Source organism: Microtus pennsylvanicus, chromosome 16 (assembly GCF_037038515.1).
Source record: "Microtus pennsylvanicus isolate mMicPen1 chromosome 16, mMicPen1.hap1, whole genome shotgun sequence".
NCBI lineage: Eukaryota > Metazoa > Chordata > Mammalia > Rodentia > Cricetidae > Microtus > Microtus pennsylvanicus.
In genome coordinates this window covers 13,405,763-13,425,476 of record NC_134594.1, presented here as the reverse complement: position 1 = coordinate 13,425,476, position 19,714 = coordinate 13,405,763, and the positions used below count along the sequence as shown (strand labels likewise).

The window sequence follows — 19,714 nt, the reverse complement described above, 5'->3', positions numbered from 1 at the left end:
GCTAGTTTGAATAAGTTGCTTTTACTTACAAACAGACAGTTCTGATAAAGAAAACGTGTCCTCTCTCCCAAAGGGAGTGTTTGCTCAGTCTCTAGCTTCCTAGCAGTAATGCTGAAAACTGTCATAACATTTTAGTCCTTTGTTGCTGGGAATAACAAGCACTTCTTGAGATAGCTTATTCAGGTTGAACACTAAAGCTACAGTTGGAAGAGTGTCAAGGAACAGTAAAAAAAAAGAAAGGATCACTACAAATATTACTGGCTTTGATTAGTCTATGCTTGTCAGTATCCCAAGGGTTTTTCAGTAAATGTCTGCCTTTAGCACAGATCACTTTTATTACATGAGAAATTAATAGCTGACACTTTATTATTTTAGCTGCAACACTCCACACTCACACTTACTGACCAGCTGTGTTCCTATGCCTTAGTACCTTGAGGCCTTTCTTTGATGGCATCACCATTTGATTTCTTACTCAAAAATATTTAATAGCCTCCCTATTCATCAACAAATCAACTCCTGAATTTGGCACTTGAGACTTACCATTTTATTTTCACCTAACTCTGTTTTAAAGCGAAGAGTGAACCTACCAGCTGCAGCTTGTCCTGTAGTCCTTGAACAAACTTCATAGGTGCCATCTGGAACTACACCTGCACAAGAATGACCCCAATGCAATTAGCAATAAAAACATGCTTGTATTAAACACTGTACCACATATTGCCTCCCAAACACAATTACCTAAATGTAAACAGGATTTGTAGCTCTGCTATGCTTCATTTCTTCCCCACGAAAGGAGAACCTTTGGACTCAGCCCTGTTCTACAAAGTATAGCATTTTATTTTATGATTTTAGCAACTTACCTATAGCTTTGGCTTTATTTGTAACATATAGTTATTAGACTCATATACCTGGACACCTCTAGATGGCTCTCTGATTATTTGTGACATCATAAAAACACAACACACACACACACACGTTGTTGCTGGTTTTTTGATGACATGCTCTTGCTATGCAGCTTGTCTTGGACTTGAATTCACAATCCACTCTCAGGCTTCCAAGTACTAGGATTACAGATGAGGCACTAAATCCTGGTGAGCAGATTTTTTTTTTAATGACAAAATTTTTATACTTATTTATTATGTGCATACATGTGTGCAGGTGCCATGACAAGAGTAAAGAGTAGGAGTAAATTTCTACCCTGTGGGTCCCGAGGATTGAATCCATCTTAGAGGCAAGGGCCTTTACTGCCTAAGTCACAGGTGCTGCCCCATATATAAATTTTTTAAGAATGGAAATCACTGAGAAAGAACTAACAATTTAGAACTACCATATGAGATCTGAGATAATCTGTCACTTTTGTCATCTCTTTGTCAAGGAGTATTAAGTTTAATACCTTAAACTTAATCAGTGAAGAATATGCTATCTTTGAAATATCTCTAAACAAAATAAGTTTTGTTTTTTTTCCCCCAAGACAGGGTTTCTCTGTGGCTTTAGAGACTGTCCTGGAACTAACTCTTGTAGACCAGGCTGTTCTCGAATTCACAGTGATCCACCTGCCTCTGCTTCTGAGTGCTGGGATTAAAGGCATGAGCCACCATTGCCCGGCACAAAATAAGTTGTAAGGAAAGAATTAAGGTCACTTTTAGTAAGCCTTAATGAAAGTAAAACAATCTAAATTCGATCACACTACTAAGTGAAATGTTCTTTTATAACTGTGAATCCTAATTTGGTATTCAGTGTCACTTAAAGTTGGAGTCACATCCCTTTTCTAGGTACTCTGATATCGTTTGTCTTTCCTTGAACATTTTCTAAAAAGCAAAATATTCCCAATTTAGGCATACTACCTACCATTTGTGAGAAAGGATCAATTCTTCTTTCTTCTTCCTTCTCCTCTCCCACCCCACACCTCTTTTCTTTCTTTTGAAACAGCTCCTCAGGGCTGTAGTACATATGGGCTTCAAACTATTGTTATATAACTGAGGATTAATAGGCTGACCTTGAACTCAAGATCTTTTGGCCTCTTTTTGTGGAAGTCTGTGATTACAGGCATGCCTATCAAGGCCAGTTTTATGCGGTGCTAGAGATCTAATCCAGAGTTTCCTGATGCTAGGCAAGTACTCTACCCACTGAGCTACATCTCCAGACCTCAATGGAATCGTATAGAAGACCAGGATTTTAACCCACAAACCTATGAACACCCCATTTTCGATAAAGGAGCTAATAGTATACAATGGAAGAAAGAAAGTATCTTCAACAAATGGTGCTGGCACAACTGGATGTCAACCTGTAGAAGAATGAAAATTGACCCATATCTATCACCATGCACAAAACTCAAGTCCAAATGGATCAAAGACCTCAATATCAATCTGAACACACTAAACATGATAGAAGAGAAAGTGGGAAGTACCCTACAACATATGGGCATAGGCGATCACTTCCTAGGTATAACCCCAGCAGCACAGACATTAAGGGCAACATTGAATAAATGGAACCTACTGAAACTGAGAAGCTTCTGTAAAGCAAAGGACACTGTCACTAAGACAAAAAGGCCACCCACTGACTGGGAGAAGATCTTCACCAACCCCGCAACAGACAAAGGTCTGATCTCCAAAATATATAAAGAACTCAAGAAACTAGACTTTAAAATGTTAATTAACCCAATTAAAAAATGGGACACTGATCTGAACAGAGAATTCTCAAAAGAAGAAGTTCAAATGGCCAAAAGACACTTAAGGTCATGCTCAACCTCCTTAGCGATCAGGAAAATGCAAATCAAAACAACTTTGAGATATCATCTTACATTAGTCAGAATGGCTAAAATCAAAAACACCAAAGATAGCCTTTGCTGGAGAGGTTGTGGAGGAAGGGGTACACTCATCCATTGCTGGTGGGAATGCAAACTTGTGCAACCACTTTGGAAAGCAGTGTGGCGGTTTCTCAGGAAATTCGGGACCAACCTACCCCTGGACCCAGCAATACCACTCTTGGGAATATACCCAAGAGATGCCCTATCATATGACAAGGGCATTTGTTCAACTATGTTCATAGCAGCATTATTTGTAATAGCCAGAACCTGGAAACAACCTAGATGTCCTTCAATGGAAGAATGGATGAAGAAAGTGTGGAATATATACACATTAGAGTACTACTCAGCGGTAAAAAACAATGACTTCTCGAATTTTGCATGCAAATGGATGGAGATAGAAAACACTATTCTGAGTGAGGTAACCCAGACCCAAAAAGATGAACATGGGATGTACTCACTCATAATTGGGTTCTAGCCATAAATAAAGGTCAGTGAGTCTATAATTTGATATCCTAAAGAAGCTAAATAAGAAGGTGAACCCAAAGAAAAACATATAGCTATCCTCCTGGTTATGGGAAGTAGACAAGATTGCCGGGCAAAAAATTGGGATCTTGGGGGTGGAGTGGAAGGGGAGTAAGGGGAGATGGGGAGAGAAAGTGAGAAGGGGAGGATAGGGGGAACTTCGGGAAACGGGATGATTGGGCTAAAGGAAGGTTGGATAGGGGAGCAGGGAAGCACATATCTTAATTAAGGGAGCCATCTTAGGGTTGGCAAGAGACTTGGACCTAGAGGGGCTCCCAGGTGCCCAGGGCGATGTCCCCAGTTAGTTCCTGGGGCAGCTGAGGATAGGGAACCTGGAATTACCCTATCCTATAGCCATACTGATGAATATCTTGCATATCACCATAGAACCTTCATCTGGCAATGGATGGAGATAGAGACAGAGACCCACACTGGAGTACCGGACTGAGCTCCCAATGTCCCAATGAGGAGCAGAAGGAGGGAGAACATGAGCAAAGAAGTCAGGACCACAAGGGGGGCACCCACCCACGGAGACAGTGGGGCTGATCTATTGGGAGCTCACCAAGGCCAGCTGGACTGTGACTGAAAAAGCATGGGATAAAACCAGACTCTCTGAATATGGCGGACAACGAGGGCTGCTGAGAAGCCAAGGACAATGGCACTGGGTCTTGATCCTACTTCATGTTCTGGCTTTGTGGGAGCCAAGCCAGTTTGGATGTTCACCTTCCTACCAGGATGGAGGGAGGAGGACTTTGGACTTTCCACAGGGCAGGGAACCCTGACTGCTCTTCAGACTGGAGAGGGAGGGGGAGAGGAGTGGGGGGAGGGGGAGAGGAGTAGGAGGAGGGGGAGGGAAATGGGAGGCTGGAAGGAGACGGAAATTTTTTTTTTCAATAAAAAAAAAGATATTGCAGTAACTTAAAAAATTATACTTTTCACAGATTCAACACAATGTCCATCAAAATCCCAGTAAATTCGTCAAAAACCTCGAAAGAATGGTACTTAACTTAATATGGAAAAGCAAAAAACCAGGATAGCCAAAAAAAATCCTGAACAATAAAAGAACTTCTAGGGGCATCACAATCCCTAATTTCAAACTCTAATACAAAGCTACAGTACTGAAAACAGCCTGGTATTGGCATAAGAACAGACAGGAAGACCAATGGAACCTAATAGAAGACCCGGATATCAATCCACACATCTTCGAACAACTGACTTTTGAGAAAGAAGCAAAAAATATCAAATGGAAAAAAGAAAGCATATTTAATAAGTGATGCTGGCAAAACTGGATATCAACATGTAGAAGAATGAAAATATACCCATATCTATCACCATGCACAAAACTCAAGTTCAAATGGATCAAAGACCTCAACATAAAGTCAGCCACATTGAACCTCATAGAAGAGAAAGTGGGAAGTACACTTGAACACATTGGCATAGGGAACCACTTCCTAAATATAACCCAGCAGTTGTGGGGTAAAGGGAACACTTCTGCATTGCTGGTGAGAATGCAAGCTGGTACAACCCCTTTGGATGTCAGTGTGGCGATTTCTCAGAAAATTAGAAAACAACCTTCCTGAAGACCTAGTAATACCACTTTTGGGTATATATCCAAAGGATGCTCAATCGTGCCAGAAGGACATGTGCTCAACTATGTTCATATTCATAGCATCTTTGTCATAGCCAGAACCTAGAAACAACTTAAATGCCTCTTGACCAAAGAATGGATAAGGAAAATGTGGTACATTTACACAATGGAGTACTACACAGCAGAAAAAAATAAAGACAGCTTGAATATTGCAGGAAAATGGATGGAGCTAGAAAACATCATTTTGAGTGAGGTAACCCAGACCCAGAAAGACAATTATCACATGTACTCACTCATAGATGGTTTTTAAACATAAAGCAAAGAAAATCAGCCTACAAACCACAATCCCACAGAACTTAGACAACAATGAGGACACAAAGAGAGACTTACATAGATGTAATCTACATGGGAAGTAGAAAGTAGTAGAAAAAGACAAGATCTCCTGAGTAAACTGGGAGCATGGAGACCTTGGGGGAGGATTGAAGGGGGGAGGTGAGAGGCAGGTAGGGGAGCAGAAAAAAATGTAGAACTCAATTAATATCAATAAAAAAGAAAAAAGTTAAAAAATTATACTTTTCAACTATAAAGAATGGATACCTACCTTGTCAATTCTGAATTACAACAAACAAGGCAAGATACGGCTTCAGGTAAAGATATGCACTTCAGTCATTGTCACAAGTCAGAACAAAGCCTAAATTACTGGCCTTTCAAATTTAAGAAAGACTACATAATAAAAACTTTAAAAATAAAAAACTTTAAAACTTGAACATCATCTCTTTTCTCTACCAAATATGAAAATTATATAACAGTATTCCTCCCACTAGAAACTACAAACTATTAAATCAATTTGTTCATTTTATCATTTTGAATTCAAATAGCAATAAAACAATTGCTCTATTCACTGTCGCTCCAATTTTCTTCCCCCAAAACAACTGAGCTACAAAAGTAATGCTCTTCAAAGTATAAATCCAGTTAACTGAATATCACAGGGATCAGAATGGCAAAGTTCTTTATTTCCAAAACAATAAATACTGAGGTACTAAATAATTATCTATTCATTTTAATAATATGCTTTTAATTCTGAGCCCAAGGCCTATTTTTTATAATCTCTATGAGATAATTTTCTTAATTATTAGGAAAATGGTTTATTTCCTTTCCATCCATTGTGTATTTATTTTAATTCAACACAAATCAGGTTTAAATTAGTTTTTGTCTTTACTTTGGGAAAATACTAAGTTATCGTGACGTTTTAGAATGGAGAAGTTGCATAAATGATGTCAAACCACCTTCTACAATGTATCTGGATCCTAGGATTGGCTGAAGATTTCAGTTTCAGCATCTTTCAGCTTCTATATGTGGACTTCTTCATGATTAAGAATGGTGATACTGCACTATCTCTGCTGTAATACTTAAAGATATTAAAAGTGAGACAAACAAACCTTTCTACTTTCAGATTAGCATGTGCACAAATAGTGGAAGTAGAATTCACAATACTCTCTGTCGTGTACTGTTAATACTGTTATTGGGTTATTTCTTGTGTCAGCAATAATTAAAGCTGAAATTCTAGTTCAGGGGATTTACGCTACTCTATGTTTAATGAGTTGGGTCTTGCAGTTATTACTTTCAGGATCTATGGAATAAGGTTTTATCCAGTTATTCATGGTTCTATTATAGGAAAAAACAGGAAGAAATCAAAGCCTCAAATGTATAGAAGTCTCTCTGTGTTACTAGAAGATTGAAGTTACAAGTTTTTGTAGATATATTTTGCTACCTTTAATAATAAGGCCTAAAATTCTATTTCATTTCTAAAAGCATTCCTATATCTGAACATTCTTTAGTTACCAACACAGAGACATTTTAATTCTTTACAATTATCAGCCTCATGCAAAAAACAGACTCACAAGCATTCATGACTAGATCTCCACGGATCTCTGGTTTCCAGTCATCCCACGATGTCTCAAAGCCATCAGCAAAACGGATACAGAAGTTCTTGAAATGGCCTTTGCTAACCAGAGACTCTGAGGAACATGCAGTGATGAGGGTACTTTCAATGGTTAGCACTAGAGCAGAGCCGGTGTCAAGGTCCCCAGTGTGATTAGACTACAGAAATACCACAGGAAAAATGAGGCAAAAGAGGAATTAATTTCTTGTAAAAATGTATTTTATGTGTATGAATATTTTGCCTGCCCATTGATTATGTGCATGAGTGTGTGGTGCCCACAGAAGTCAGAAGAGGGCTTTAGATCCACTGAACTAGATTTACAAATGGTTGTGAGCCATCATATGGGTGCTGAGAATTAAAACCAGGTTCTCTGCAAGAGCAACAAGAGCAATTTCTTTAGACCAGATGACTTTTAAAATTCAGAAATCTTCACATTTCATAAGAATAAAAATTTAGAAAGAGTCAAGTCTAGAAATCCTCAATATAAAGCAACTTAGAAAAAAATAAATTTTAAACATTATTCAAACAAAATGTATTTTCCTTGTGCCTTTCCCTTTTTAATATACCAAGAGCTAACTACCTGTGTTTCTCTGTTTAAATAATGGGGAACATTCTCACTAGACAACCAGTTCTTGTGTGTGCAGCTTTCCTGAACGCTCTCATCATGTCATCAAAAAGCTGCCATGCTTCAACTCTTTAGATACAAAACACCGCCCATCTTAAACTCCAAGTTTCTCTTAGCATTGTTCTGCCAAACAGAACCCTAAATATAAATTTATTCCACTCACAGGCTTATCTCTGCCATGGCATTTAAGGAAAACTGTAAGAATAAGACAAATCTCTGCATGTGATTCTTAGGGCTATTTCTTCTGGGTGTGACAGGTGCCCACAGCATTTTCTTGCTTAAGCACATGTTCAAGTACATATACCTTCCTGAAAACTAGCCCTAAACTATGAAGACAGTATCCTTGCCTATCCAATTACATATATAACCTTCAAGTTACCTTATCATCATTTAACATTCATACTTAATACATAAGGTTTGTAAGCAAATTGAAATTCCCTGCCATATTACATATGACAGTATTAAAATGCATTCTCAAATGTCCTTTTGTTTCTACTTTATACAAAGATTAATAAAAGATTTCTTTGCTTAAAAAACTAATTAAGAAGATTCTGAAGCTTATTTGCAAAAGCAAGAAATAAAAGTTTTGTTCAAGTTATAAAGTGCTCTACTTAATTTTTTTTATACGCTAAACTCACAGAAATGATGAGTAGAATTATCTATCTGGCTGTCAATCCTGGAATAAAGCCTCCTATGTCTTGATTTTTATGTACCTGTGCAGTATTTGTTATAGGGAGGCAAATTCCTAGATCATTCACAGTCAGCTGGAGGAAGAGAGTCCCAAAGGCCTGGGCTGATGTTTGCTGGATACCAGGGAGCATGTCTACCACTTCCTTTGTCGCCATATGAATATCCTTATGTAAAGCCATTCGTTGTTCATTCCAGTTGTCATAGGCAGCCTTATAATTCAACCAAAACAGCACAGCTTTTGCAAATAAAGAACAGGCAGAAAGAAAATTAAAGTCAATAATGCAAGTGGTTTATTACAGTTAGTAAATTTCAACTACTACAAAAACTGATGATTAATAATACTTTAGTAAGTTTTATTAACTTACTCCAGAAAATTGTAGAACTAGGATTGTAATGAAACTTTTCATAGACAAATAAAAAATGATGCAGAAAGTAAGCAACTGCCTAATGGCAACAGAAAGAAAACACAGATCCATTTAGCCATTCAATACTGTAGAATGCCTATTACACATTTAGTCCTGGGTATAGTGATATTTCATTTGCATTTTAATAAATAAAGGTTGCCTGAACACCAGAATACAAAACAGCTACACTAGTTAGCCATATAGGCCAGGCAGTGGTGGCACACACCTTTAATCCCAGCAGTCACACTTAGCCATAGAGGCTGGGCGGTGGTGGTGTACACCTTTAATGCCAGCACTAGAGAGGACTAGAAGGCAGGATGAAACAGGAACTCGCTCTCTTTCAGTCCTAAGATTTCGAAGAGGTAAGAGCTCTCTAGTGGCTTGACTGCTTTGCTTTTCTGATTTTTCCGGTTGAACCTCAATATCTGTCTCTGGGTTTTTATTATTCATGCTACATTTGGGTGGAATAATAAATGCAAACAAACATGGTCCTTGACTTTAACTATACGGTTTACCTTTTGTGTTGGTTTGACTAAGAAATGTCTCCCATATGCCCATGTACTTTAATACTGGTTCCCAGTTGATAGCGCTATTTGAGAGGCTATGGGAATTTTAGGATCAGAACTTTACTGGAGGAAATAGGCAGTGGAGGTGGATGAAAGTTTATAGCACTGTCCCATTATAGTTCACTATGGACTTCCTTGTGTAGCTGAGATATGATTTCTTAACTTCATGCTTGGCTATTTGCTGTCATGCCTCTGCAGCCATTATGGACTATCACTCCGGAACCCTAAGCCCAAATACATACTTCATCTACAAGTTGCCTTTGTTCACAGTATTTTATCATACCAGCAGAAAGTCAACTAATACACCCTTACTTCTTTCAAACATTTCTAAGGATACAAACACAAGGTAGGCATATATTTTAGAAGGATATGATTTTGAGTTTGTTAGTAACAGTAATCCCCACCTCCAAGGAAAATCTTCATCTCACAACAGACTATGGAAGTTTAAGAAGATAAAAATGGAGAGACAACAGAAGAAGAAAACCAAGATGTGTCACTCAGCAGTTGGGGAGTGTTTTAAGGACTTGGTGAAGGACAAAGGAAGGTTAGTGTGATGAAAGATGCATAGCAGGAGCAAAACGCTCAGCAAACAAAATGCTATCACAGCACTGTCAGGAGGGAAGGTTTTTAATGGCAGATCTAAGACCACTGCGAATGGAAATTTTACAGGAATTCAGAATTATCTCCTCACTGACTCTGAAAAACAATTTAAACATTAGTTTGTCCATCTAGTCAGTCTTCTTTCCCACTCTTTTCTTTCCTGAAAGCTGCTGTCTTCTCTTAGACCACTGTGCTTATGAACACTCACTTGCTTCTCTCACTTGACAAACATTTAGTTAGTGTATGTAGTAATGTTCTAGAACCTAGGATAAGAAAGTAAATAACACAGATTTCATGTGCTTATCGCTTTGTTGAACTTTACATTCAAAGTTGAAACTGAAGAATTTGATTCTCTTCTAAAAAGCATAGGAAGTCACAGACTCTTTCAGATCTAAAACAAATATTTCTGACTCCATTTAGAAGTTTACCTGAACTCTTTTTCAGCAGACTACATTCTTTGAGGGCAGGGATCCTGATTCTGTTATCCATTTTTGTATCCCACATTTAGCCATCACACAGCAAACATTTTCAAAATGAATGAAACAACCCATGGCAAAAGCAGAAATGAGTAGATAATCCAAACAAAAAATTTAGCATTTAAGATTGAAACTTGTAATAAAATAATTATAGTTATGTCAAAAGCAAAATAAATGTAAAATATGAATTTTTTTTTAAAAACTAGGGTTTGCAAGACTTGTTTTAAGTGCTCACATTTCACACTCAGGAGGTATTTAGCTGTCAAGTCTCTGTACTAGAACGCTACAGTTGATGTACCCAGAGCATGCCCACCCGGCAGTCAATAATGGTGGACATAATCTTACCTCTATCAAAGGCCACAGGTTGTGCATAAACTATTGGTCTATTTAAGGTAATAAGCACAGCTTCCCTATCTGAAGAGCCACTAATTTCTTCTCGAAGGGCATTCCTTAATCCAATTCTAGTTTTAAAATAGGCAACTTGATGAAAATCAGAACCAGCTTCCTCATAAACCTAAAATGAAATTCAAAGCTTAACAAAATCAAATAATGAAAAAATTTTACCAAAACAATTCAAACATTATTAATAGCATTGTTCTACAAAAGACCTACAGTATACTGTTCTAATTCAACCATTAAATGGTACACACCTTACATTCTGTACTACAAATGCTTAAAATTAAGATAAAATATTAAGAACTATATAAAAGGCAAACATGGAGCTGGGCTGTGACTCTGTGGTAGAGAGCTAGCAAGCAGAGTTAACCCAAGACAGAAGTAAACATAGTGATGTATTAAATATATCAAAATATATCAAAATAAATAAGATTTATTTTTCTCTCAAAATATTTGAGAGAAATATTTGAAAAAGTTAGCTTTTCCACAGTTAATATAGTTAATTTAACATAGTTAATATAGCCATCAATTTTTAAATTGTAACTGCATTTAAAAAATGACTTTGGGTGAAAATTAGGTGGGGCATTAAAATACATACTTAGTCAAATTGAAACAGAAAATAACTCTGATAAACAGTAAAACTTTGTGTATTGGGGAACTATACTAGCTACTATTGTCTTTTTCTTAAAACGTTAAATACTTAACATTCATTATATGTTAAATTTTCAAATGTTCTATAGGGAAGAGGTAAACTTAACACTTTAGATATTAACTAATGAAACCATGAGACAGTGAAATAAAAATAATGTTTAACAAACTGAAAAATTATAAACAAATGTTTATGCAGGTTCTGGATAAAGTCTCATGAGATTGCCATTGTACTAACCTGTAAATAGGTAGAATACAATAAAAAACTGTAATGAAATGGCAAATTAAAATTGTAGAAGTCTAAGTTTTCAACAGAATTTAAAATACAAATTTTAAGAACTTAGTTCTAAAATTGAAACACATAAATTAATATAAAGACAATAGTGAAAATAACAATAGAGTATGTACAAACCTGATGTTTGACAATTTGCCCTAATGCCAGATTTAAGTCTACTTGGCATTTACCAAAGAGTTTCAGATAGCTGCTACTTCCTGGTGAAGCTTTGGTTTGAAGTCGGTTTGAAAGTTCCAGTTCAATCAGTCCAGTTTCAAATCTCACAGCTCTCATTGAAGGAGTGGTGGCTGTTACCTGAATACCCTAGCAGGTTACAGGTTACAAGGAAAATAAGAAAATAAACCAATTATAGACTTATTCAAATGCAATCTTTTGAAATATGGTAAAAAGTCATGTTTAAAATGTGTAGGTTATACATAAGGAAAATAGTCTTTAATTAAGCTAGATTTCTAGGACTTTATAGTTAATAAATTTCGTTTTAATATTTTTACTTAAAATTCAAAGTGTTTTGGGGTTAAGTATATTAATTATAATTAAAAAGTCATTAAGTAAACATTTACTCTTTAAAAAAATAATATTTTTATAGGAGAAAATGAAGGTTTACAGTAGTATTATAGTTTTCTGTTTTGCTTTTAGCCATGCCCTGTTCTCCCACCTTTGGTGCTGAGGATAGAACCCAGAGCCTTATTTCATTCAGATAATTGCACATATAGGTAACTATTCTATCACAGTCCCTAAAATATTATTATTAATGAAGCAAATATCTAATATATCCTTGCTAAGTAAATTATAAAAAAAAGTAATTAAGAAATATCAAATGTTCACTGGAATGTAGCAAATTAAACTGTCTCAACTATATAATACAGCTTTCAAGAAGATAAAGTTGACCTCAAAAATCTGATGTAGAAAGATTTAAAAGTTTTTTAAAAATCCATAAAAAACATGTACACATAATAATAGAAGGTCCAGGCATGATAGCACACACCTTTAATCTCAGTACTGAGAAGGCAGAGGTGGCTTTCTGAGAAGGCTAGTCTAGTCTATATAGTGAGTTCCAGCAGGCTAGCAGGCTAGTCAGGGCTGCTTAATTGAGACTCTGAAAAAAAAAAAAGGAAGGAAAGAAGGAAGGAAGGAAGGAAGGAAGGAAGGAAGGAAGGAAGGAAGGAAGGAAGGAAGGAAGGAAACAAAAGAAAAAAAGGAAGAAGCTAGTTTCAGGAAGCTTGGTGCCTGCCCTTAAAAGGATTGAGGATGTAGCTCAGTGAGAGAGGCTTGCTGTATATTTGCAAGGCCATGGGCTGAAAGCACAGCTGTGTTAAAATGAAAAAGTAAAAAGGAGCCAAAAAAGCACTGATAGAGTATTCAACTGTTAAAGTTTTCCCCCGAGTAAACTAGATTATAGTTTAATTTTACTTCCTATTTTTCAATTTATAAATTATACAAATATTCCACAACATATGTACACTAATTAATTAGAAAGTCCTAAATGTTATCACTGTTATGTAAATTTTACCTTAAACTGTAAATTCAGGGAATACAGGAGAATTTTTGGTTTATCTCCATCTGTTGTTCCATCATGTTCATTCCAAAGAGGAATAGGCTGCTCTCCACCTAGAAAGAGGTTAAATACTGAAGAACTAGAGAAGCGTCCTTATCAGATAAAAATCAGACTGTATTTTGTACATTAAAAAGAAAACTCCAGTAAAAAAAAATAATGACAAGTTAACGCAATCTTCAATTGCAATCTTTAGCCAAGTCACATTTCAGCGAAGCAGGTTATATAACATACACTATTCATAGAATCTCATAAGGAATTACAACATTAGTACTTCTCAGACTTTTGGCTACAATTGAGTGCAAAACATTAAATATGTAATCGTGCCAAACACATGATCATACATCTTGGAAAATGTATTTGAAGCCAAAATGTAAACTGATTTCTTTAATCAGCAATGTGAACGTGTTCACACTCAGAAATGCTGCAAACCAACATAGGTAAGTATGTGCTAATAATAAAGAATGTGACAGCAAACATTTACTCCAGAAACTAAAAACACTGGTGGCAGGAAACCTGGTGGTGAAGTTCCTATGAACAAAGCATTGTGAACACAGACAACGTGGAATAGGAAGTGATACATTTTTATTTAAGGTATAACATGTATTTCTACTTGTTTCCCTCAATTTGAATATTTTTCTACATGTTTTTCTTTCCAAATGATCTACTTCAAAATAATTACTTTTCATATATATGATAAGCTTTGAGTCTAGCATCACCCCAGAGAGTCTCTAGAGGTGAGGAAGAAACTACTTCTACTACAGCCATAACAAATTAACAAAGAATCAGACTGGAAAGACTAGGTATTGCTTTGAAAAAGATACTGATTTCATATTGGCTCTTAAAATTTAGACTAGTGATCTAAAATCTATTCAATAAATACTATGATAGAAACATATTTTGTGGCCGGGCAGTGGTGACGCACGCCTTTAATCCTAGCACTTGGGAGGCAGAGGCAGGCAGTTCTCTGTGAGTTTGTCGCGAGCCAGGTCTACAAGAGCTAGTTACAGGACAGGAACCAAAAGCTACGGAGAAACCCTATCTCGAAAAATCAAAAAAAAAAAAAAAAAAAAAAACCACCAAAAAAACCCTCCCATATTTTGTGATTTCTACTGCAATATAAAAAGAAAAATAAGAAAGGTATAGAAAGAAGCCGCAATTTACAGAAGGTACAAGAGGTACAAGGTAAGACAGAGAAAGAGTGACTGATTCAGAGGAGATATATATCTGTGTTTTTACACACACACACACACACACATTGTGTATGTGTACAGGCAGGAGAGTAAAAAGAATGGCATGTATACTGGGACAAGAACACAAATATTCAGAATACCAGAACCTATTATTTTACATAAATCTGTGATTTATGGTCTTTGTAAGCTAAGTGCCTACTTGCATGCTTACACTCTCCCTCTTTCAACAACTCTGCTCTATAACTTAAAACCTACTCTTTTCTCCTCTTCTGCTTATCATCAGGCCCTAATTTCTACCTCCTATCAGAAATCTACAAAAACCTTTCTTAACGAAACTTAATTAGTGAAATCAGTGATTACCTTATCTGCAGCCAGCTATCAACTATTTTATCTTTCTTCTTGTCTCAATCGTCAGCTACCACCAAAATTTCAGGTGACAAAAGTCACCATTTCCTAAATGTCTTAATTTCCTTAAATAAGGCTTTATCTGATGCCACATTTGGAAGTCTCATGCTAACTCATTCCAAAAGAAGTCTTTATATTACTTTTCAATGAAAAACTTTTAAATGTTAAATCACTATTACTGTTTTTCAGCATTTGAATTTAAGCCTTAACTCTCTGATTTTACCATTCTCTTAACTCCCTTTTCTAAAGCATATTATGTTCTTATTTACTTGCTGCATTCTCAACCATGCAGAGATCCATGTGGGCCCTGGTACCAAGGAGAGTGAGTTATGAAGTACATGCAATGTGCCATGTGCTCACCTCAGCCCACCATATATTGTTTTTTTTTTAATATTTATTTATTTATTTATTTATTTTTGGTTTTTCGAGACAGGATTTCTCTGTAGCTTTGGTGCCTGTCCTGGAACTAGCTCTTGTAGACCAGGCTGGCCTCGATCTCACAGAGATCCGCCTGCCTCTGCTTCCTGAGTGCTGGGATTAAAGGCATACGCCACCACCGCCCGGCCCCCACCATACATTGTTATAGCCACTCTTATTCTAATAATTCTCATTTATCAGTTCTTCCCTGATATATCATTACGAGTACTTGGTCTTTCTTTCTCATGTGATGTGTCAAAAATATCCATTTCTGTCATAATTTTTACTTATTCCCATAGTTATCTCCCAAATTAGACCGAGTTTCTTGGGGAAAGCATTATTTTATTGAGTTCTCTGTGTTTTCCTCAACTCTGTCAAGTGTACCTGTTCTGTTTCATGACCAACTTGTCATCTTCAGTCATATCCGTGATACCCTTCTCACAACAGTTATGAAAAGTCTTCCTAACTTTCTTTAGACTCCTCTAAGTCTTATTCAATCACAGCAAATGAACATGACTTTTGCTGTTTTCTTTCCTGAGACTCTCCCTGTCTTTTGGAATGGTTCTATAATCAAATTGTAGAATGTATTCAAGCCCTAGTTCAAGTCATCCTGATATTAGGAAGTCCTCAGTGATAATGTATGCATGAAGTATCCTTTCTCCTTAAGACTTTTAATATTACATTTTTTTCATTCATTCATTTTGTGTGTGTGTGAGAGAGAGAGACCATCCTAATGGAGGTATAAGTCTGCTAAGTCCAATAACTCTTATTTCTACATCTTTGTAACTTCTTCATGATTTAACTTAGAGTCACATATTTTCTCTCATAAATTCTACTTAAATTGATTTATTATCAGTTTTTTTATATAGAAATACAATTTATAAAGATAATTATATAAAGACAACTTCTACTTAAAATTACAAAAGTATATCACATACTAAAGAGAAAAAAATCTCACAGCATAGTTACTTGCACTTTGAGAATTATTTTTAAAATACTGTTAATAAAAATGTTTAAGTCAGTATAGGCCTCCAACATGGTTCTATAGTAAAAATTAGGTTCCAGATGACTCTAGAGCAGAGGTTCTAACCTGTGGATCATAACCCCTTGGTGGGTCAAGCATCCCTTTTACAGGGGTCGTATATCAAATATCCTTCATATAAATACTTATAGTACAATTCACAATAGTAGCAAAATTAGTTATGAAATAGCAATGAAAATAACTTTATGGATGGGGACAACACAACATGAAGAACTGTTTTAAAGGGTCTCAGCATTAGGAAGATTAGAAACATTGCTCTAGAATAATCTTATGGCACAACCAACATAGTGCATGTGCGACCAAGTAAGAACTATAAGGTTCTTTTTCAAAGTCTTTGCAGTTCTTAGTTAAATAAAGAATAAGTAGTAACTTCTCTGTAATGGAAAATGAATAAAGTAGCAGGTTATTGTGGTGGGGAAGGAAGAGCTCTTAAGTACGGGAAAGGGCAATGGAATGCTGCTATAAGGGCAGAAGGAAGACTCCTCCCAAGTGCAAGTAATTCTTGAGAACCAGAGTCTAAATGTCCATGACAGTAAAAAGAAAGTAATTAATTTTGGCCATCTGAAAATTCTTAAGCACACAGCAGGAAAATACAACTGAAGTTGAAATAATTGATAATAATACAAAACATAGGCTTTTAATCAAATTAAAGCTCTTAAGTTAAAAGACTCAAATATTTTTTCTAACCATCGACATATTCTTATTTACGTATTTCTGAAAATTTTGATTATGCCTCCTTTGCTTTGCAAGATCTACAAAATAAGATTAAAACCATGCCAAAGCCGGGCGGTGGTGGCGCACGCCTTTAATCCCAGCACTCGGGAGGCAGAGGCAGGCGGATGTCTGTGAGTTCGAGACCAGCCTGGTCTACAAGAGCTAGTTCCAGGACAGGCTCCAAAACCACAGAGAAACCCTGTCTCGAAAAAACCAAAAAAAAAAAAAAAAAAAAAAAAACCATGCCAAAGATTACTTTCTCATTGGTGAACAGCTTTACACCTGAATCTCTGAAGTAAAAATGAGTTAACTCTAGTATAATCTTAGTGGTAAGACAATTCGCTAGACTTTTAAATTTAACCACTGTCTTAATTTTGTCTATATTTATTTACAGTTGATCCATATTCAAATCATCCTAAAATGATCTAACTCTGGGTCCCTTTGACTGTTCTCCAATGCTTAAAAGTCAGCAAGAATGAAGACTCTAAAACCCCTTTATTCTTCTAATTTTAGTTGAAAGAGGCCAGACTTATTCAACATCAATAAGGGTCTCAACTCGTGAGCTGCGAATGTTAGCTAGACAGACAGGTACTAACAGGCTTGGATGCCATTAAAGGATTCTACCCTTATGGCATCCTCTTCCAAAGTTCCCAACACTAGAAACTGTCCTTAAACCATGATGAGGATGCTGGTTTTGAAAGTAGATAAGAACTACATGAACAACAAATGTGCCTTCTTCTCCATCTATCCATACATACAAAAGTCACCAATGTGAATCATGGCCATGGCATTTTGAACCCCAACCACTACCCCTGATAATCACCTATATTTCTTTCATACACACTTCTGCAGACCTTAACAGCTGTACATAAGAGATGGCTACCTATCATCTGACATTCTTTGACTCACTACTCATCATTTCTTTAGCCACTCCTAGAAAAAGTCCATCTCTGATCAAAAAAGGAAACTTTTCATCCTACTTTCTGCTTCCTGCCATGTCTACCCTATAATTACCCCAGCTTGTAAGTGAATGGTGGGCATTGATTCTTACAGAGACTCTCCTCATCAGCCTACAGGTTTTCTTTCTTGAAATATGGCTCTCTATAGTCTCAAATAACAAAAACAAGCTCCAGATTCAATGAAAGATCCCAGCTTAAGGGAATAAGATGAAGACAATTTAAAAAAGCTAGCTGATGTTCTCTTCTTCTCTGGATGTGCATCTTCTCTCTTACCTTCCTCTGTCTGTCTGTCTGTCTGTCTGTCTCTCTCTCTCTCTCTCTCTCTTTCACACACACACACACACACACACACACACACACACACACACACACACACACACACGTTACCAATATAATTTTTCTTACTTTTGTGTCACTTAGGTCTTAGTTCAGATCATGAAAACTCACGGGCAAATAAGAACAGACATTTGCATTGCTAGGTCACAGACAGCCTTACCAGACACCTTTTGTATTACTTCATTCACTTCCTTCATGAATACTTTCTGTACAAACACCAAGTGGTTTAAAAGATCTGTTGTGAGATTGTGTTCAAAGGAACCAACCTGCCAAACAAAATCAGAGTGTGAGATTATATGTTAGCACTGTACTGCATTTCCACAAAGCCAAAAAACTCTAGGAAAAGGAGATAATTATCTACATAGTATATGAGAACAATGCATTGAAAGGGGCTTATTCAGTTCCAATGATCAATTCTATTTGGATTAAATGCTAAAGCTATCGTGATTAAAAACAAAATCCCTAAAACAGCACACTACAGACCTCAGGATTTTATGAGAGTGAATTATTAATCAGATACCTAATCTAATAGTATGAAACATGTGTCTTGTGATTAGTACAAAGCATTAATTACTGACAGAATTAGTCAATAAACAGATGAAGCAGAAAGCAGCTTCTAATTATTTAGTGACCATTACAAAAAAACATAGATTCAAGCACTCTTTTGATTAAAGCACTTTATCATTGTGACATGGTTCATATTTTGATCAAAAATTAAAAGAGGAAAATATATTTGTCATCTTAGAAAAGAAATCACAAAACGCTTAATTAGACCAGGAGGCACATTTTTAAAAATTTGTTTTTGTTATTTTTAATTATGTGTCTTGTTTGTGTGGGGGAATGTGCATATGAATGCAAGTGCCCACACAGGCCAAAGAGATGATATTCCTATGGAGTTGTCTGATGTTGTTGGGAGCTGAACTCAGGTACTCTGGGAGAGCAGTACATGTTCTTAACCACTAGCTGTCCCTCCAACTCTGCACCAGGCACTTTATCTTGCCCAAAATCGTACAGACAGGACAAAGATGAGTTACAGTATATTTATATTAGGACACAATAAAATAGGCAATTTGAAATAAGGTTCAACTTTATATGCTTTGAAAGTAATTTGTTATTTTTTTTCCTTTTTGGTAAATCTGAGATTGTGTTTTTCCTAGAGTATAAATTCTTTCTTTTTAGTATATAACATTAACATGGAATTATACAACAGAATGCTTTAAATTTACTTTCTTTGAAATGAGGCATCATTATTAGTGCTGCTCAACTATTTTTGCCACTCATTTTTCTATGTGGAAAGCATAACTGCCATATAAAATTTCTTACTTCAATCAACCTTTGGCTTCTTAGAATCCTGTGTACATTTGGATATACTTGTTTTTCAAATACAGAAATTTCAACTCTTGGCCTGGCTAGGTAGATTACTGGGCAAAGGAGCTTATGATAAAAACCTGGAGACCTGAGTTTTATCCCCAAAACCAAGGTAAAGTAGAACAAACTCCACAAAAGTGTCATCTGATCACCATATGTGTGCTGTGGCATCC

At 36.2% G+C, this 19,714-nt stretch overlaps 1 protein-coding gene across 10 annotated transcripts in view; it reads right to left on the bottom strand.

Moving 5' to 3' along the window:
* Bltp1 (bridge-like lipid transfer protein family member 1) overlaps positions 1-19,714 on the bottom strand; it is a 173,935-nt gene that overhangs the window by 41,228 nt on the left and 112,993 nt on the right. For all 10 annotated transcript variants that reach the window (XM_075950555.1, XM_075950545.1, XM_075950552.1 and 7 more), the window contains 7 exons: positions 18,334-18,439; positions 13,066-13,163; positions 11,673-11,858; positions 10,562-10,730; positions 8,194-8,405; positions 6,815-7,013; positions 588-647 (listed from right to left, as the gene is read on the bottom strand). In XM_075950555.1, the coding sequence (XP_075806670.1) occupies positions 588-647; positions 6,815-7,013; positions 8,194-8,405; positions 10,562-10,730; positions 11,673-11,858; positions 13,066-13,163; positions 18,334-18,439 (1,030 nt within the window). The remainder of the gene's footprint in view (positions 1-587; positions 648-6,814; positions 7,014-8,193; positions 8,406-10,561; positions 10,731-11,672; positions 11,859-13,065; positions 13,164-18,333; positions 18,440-19,714) is intronic.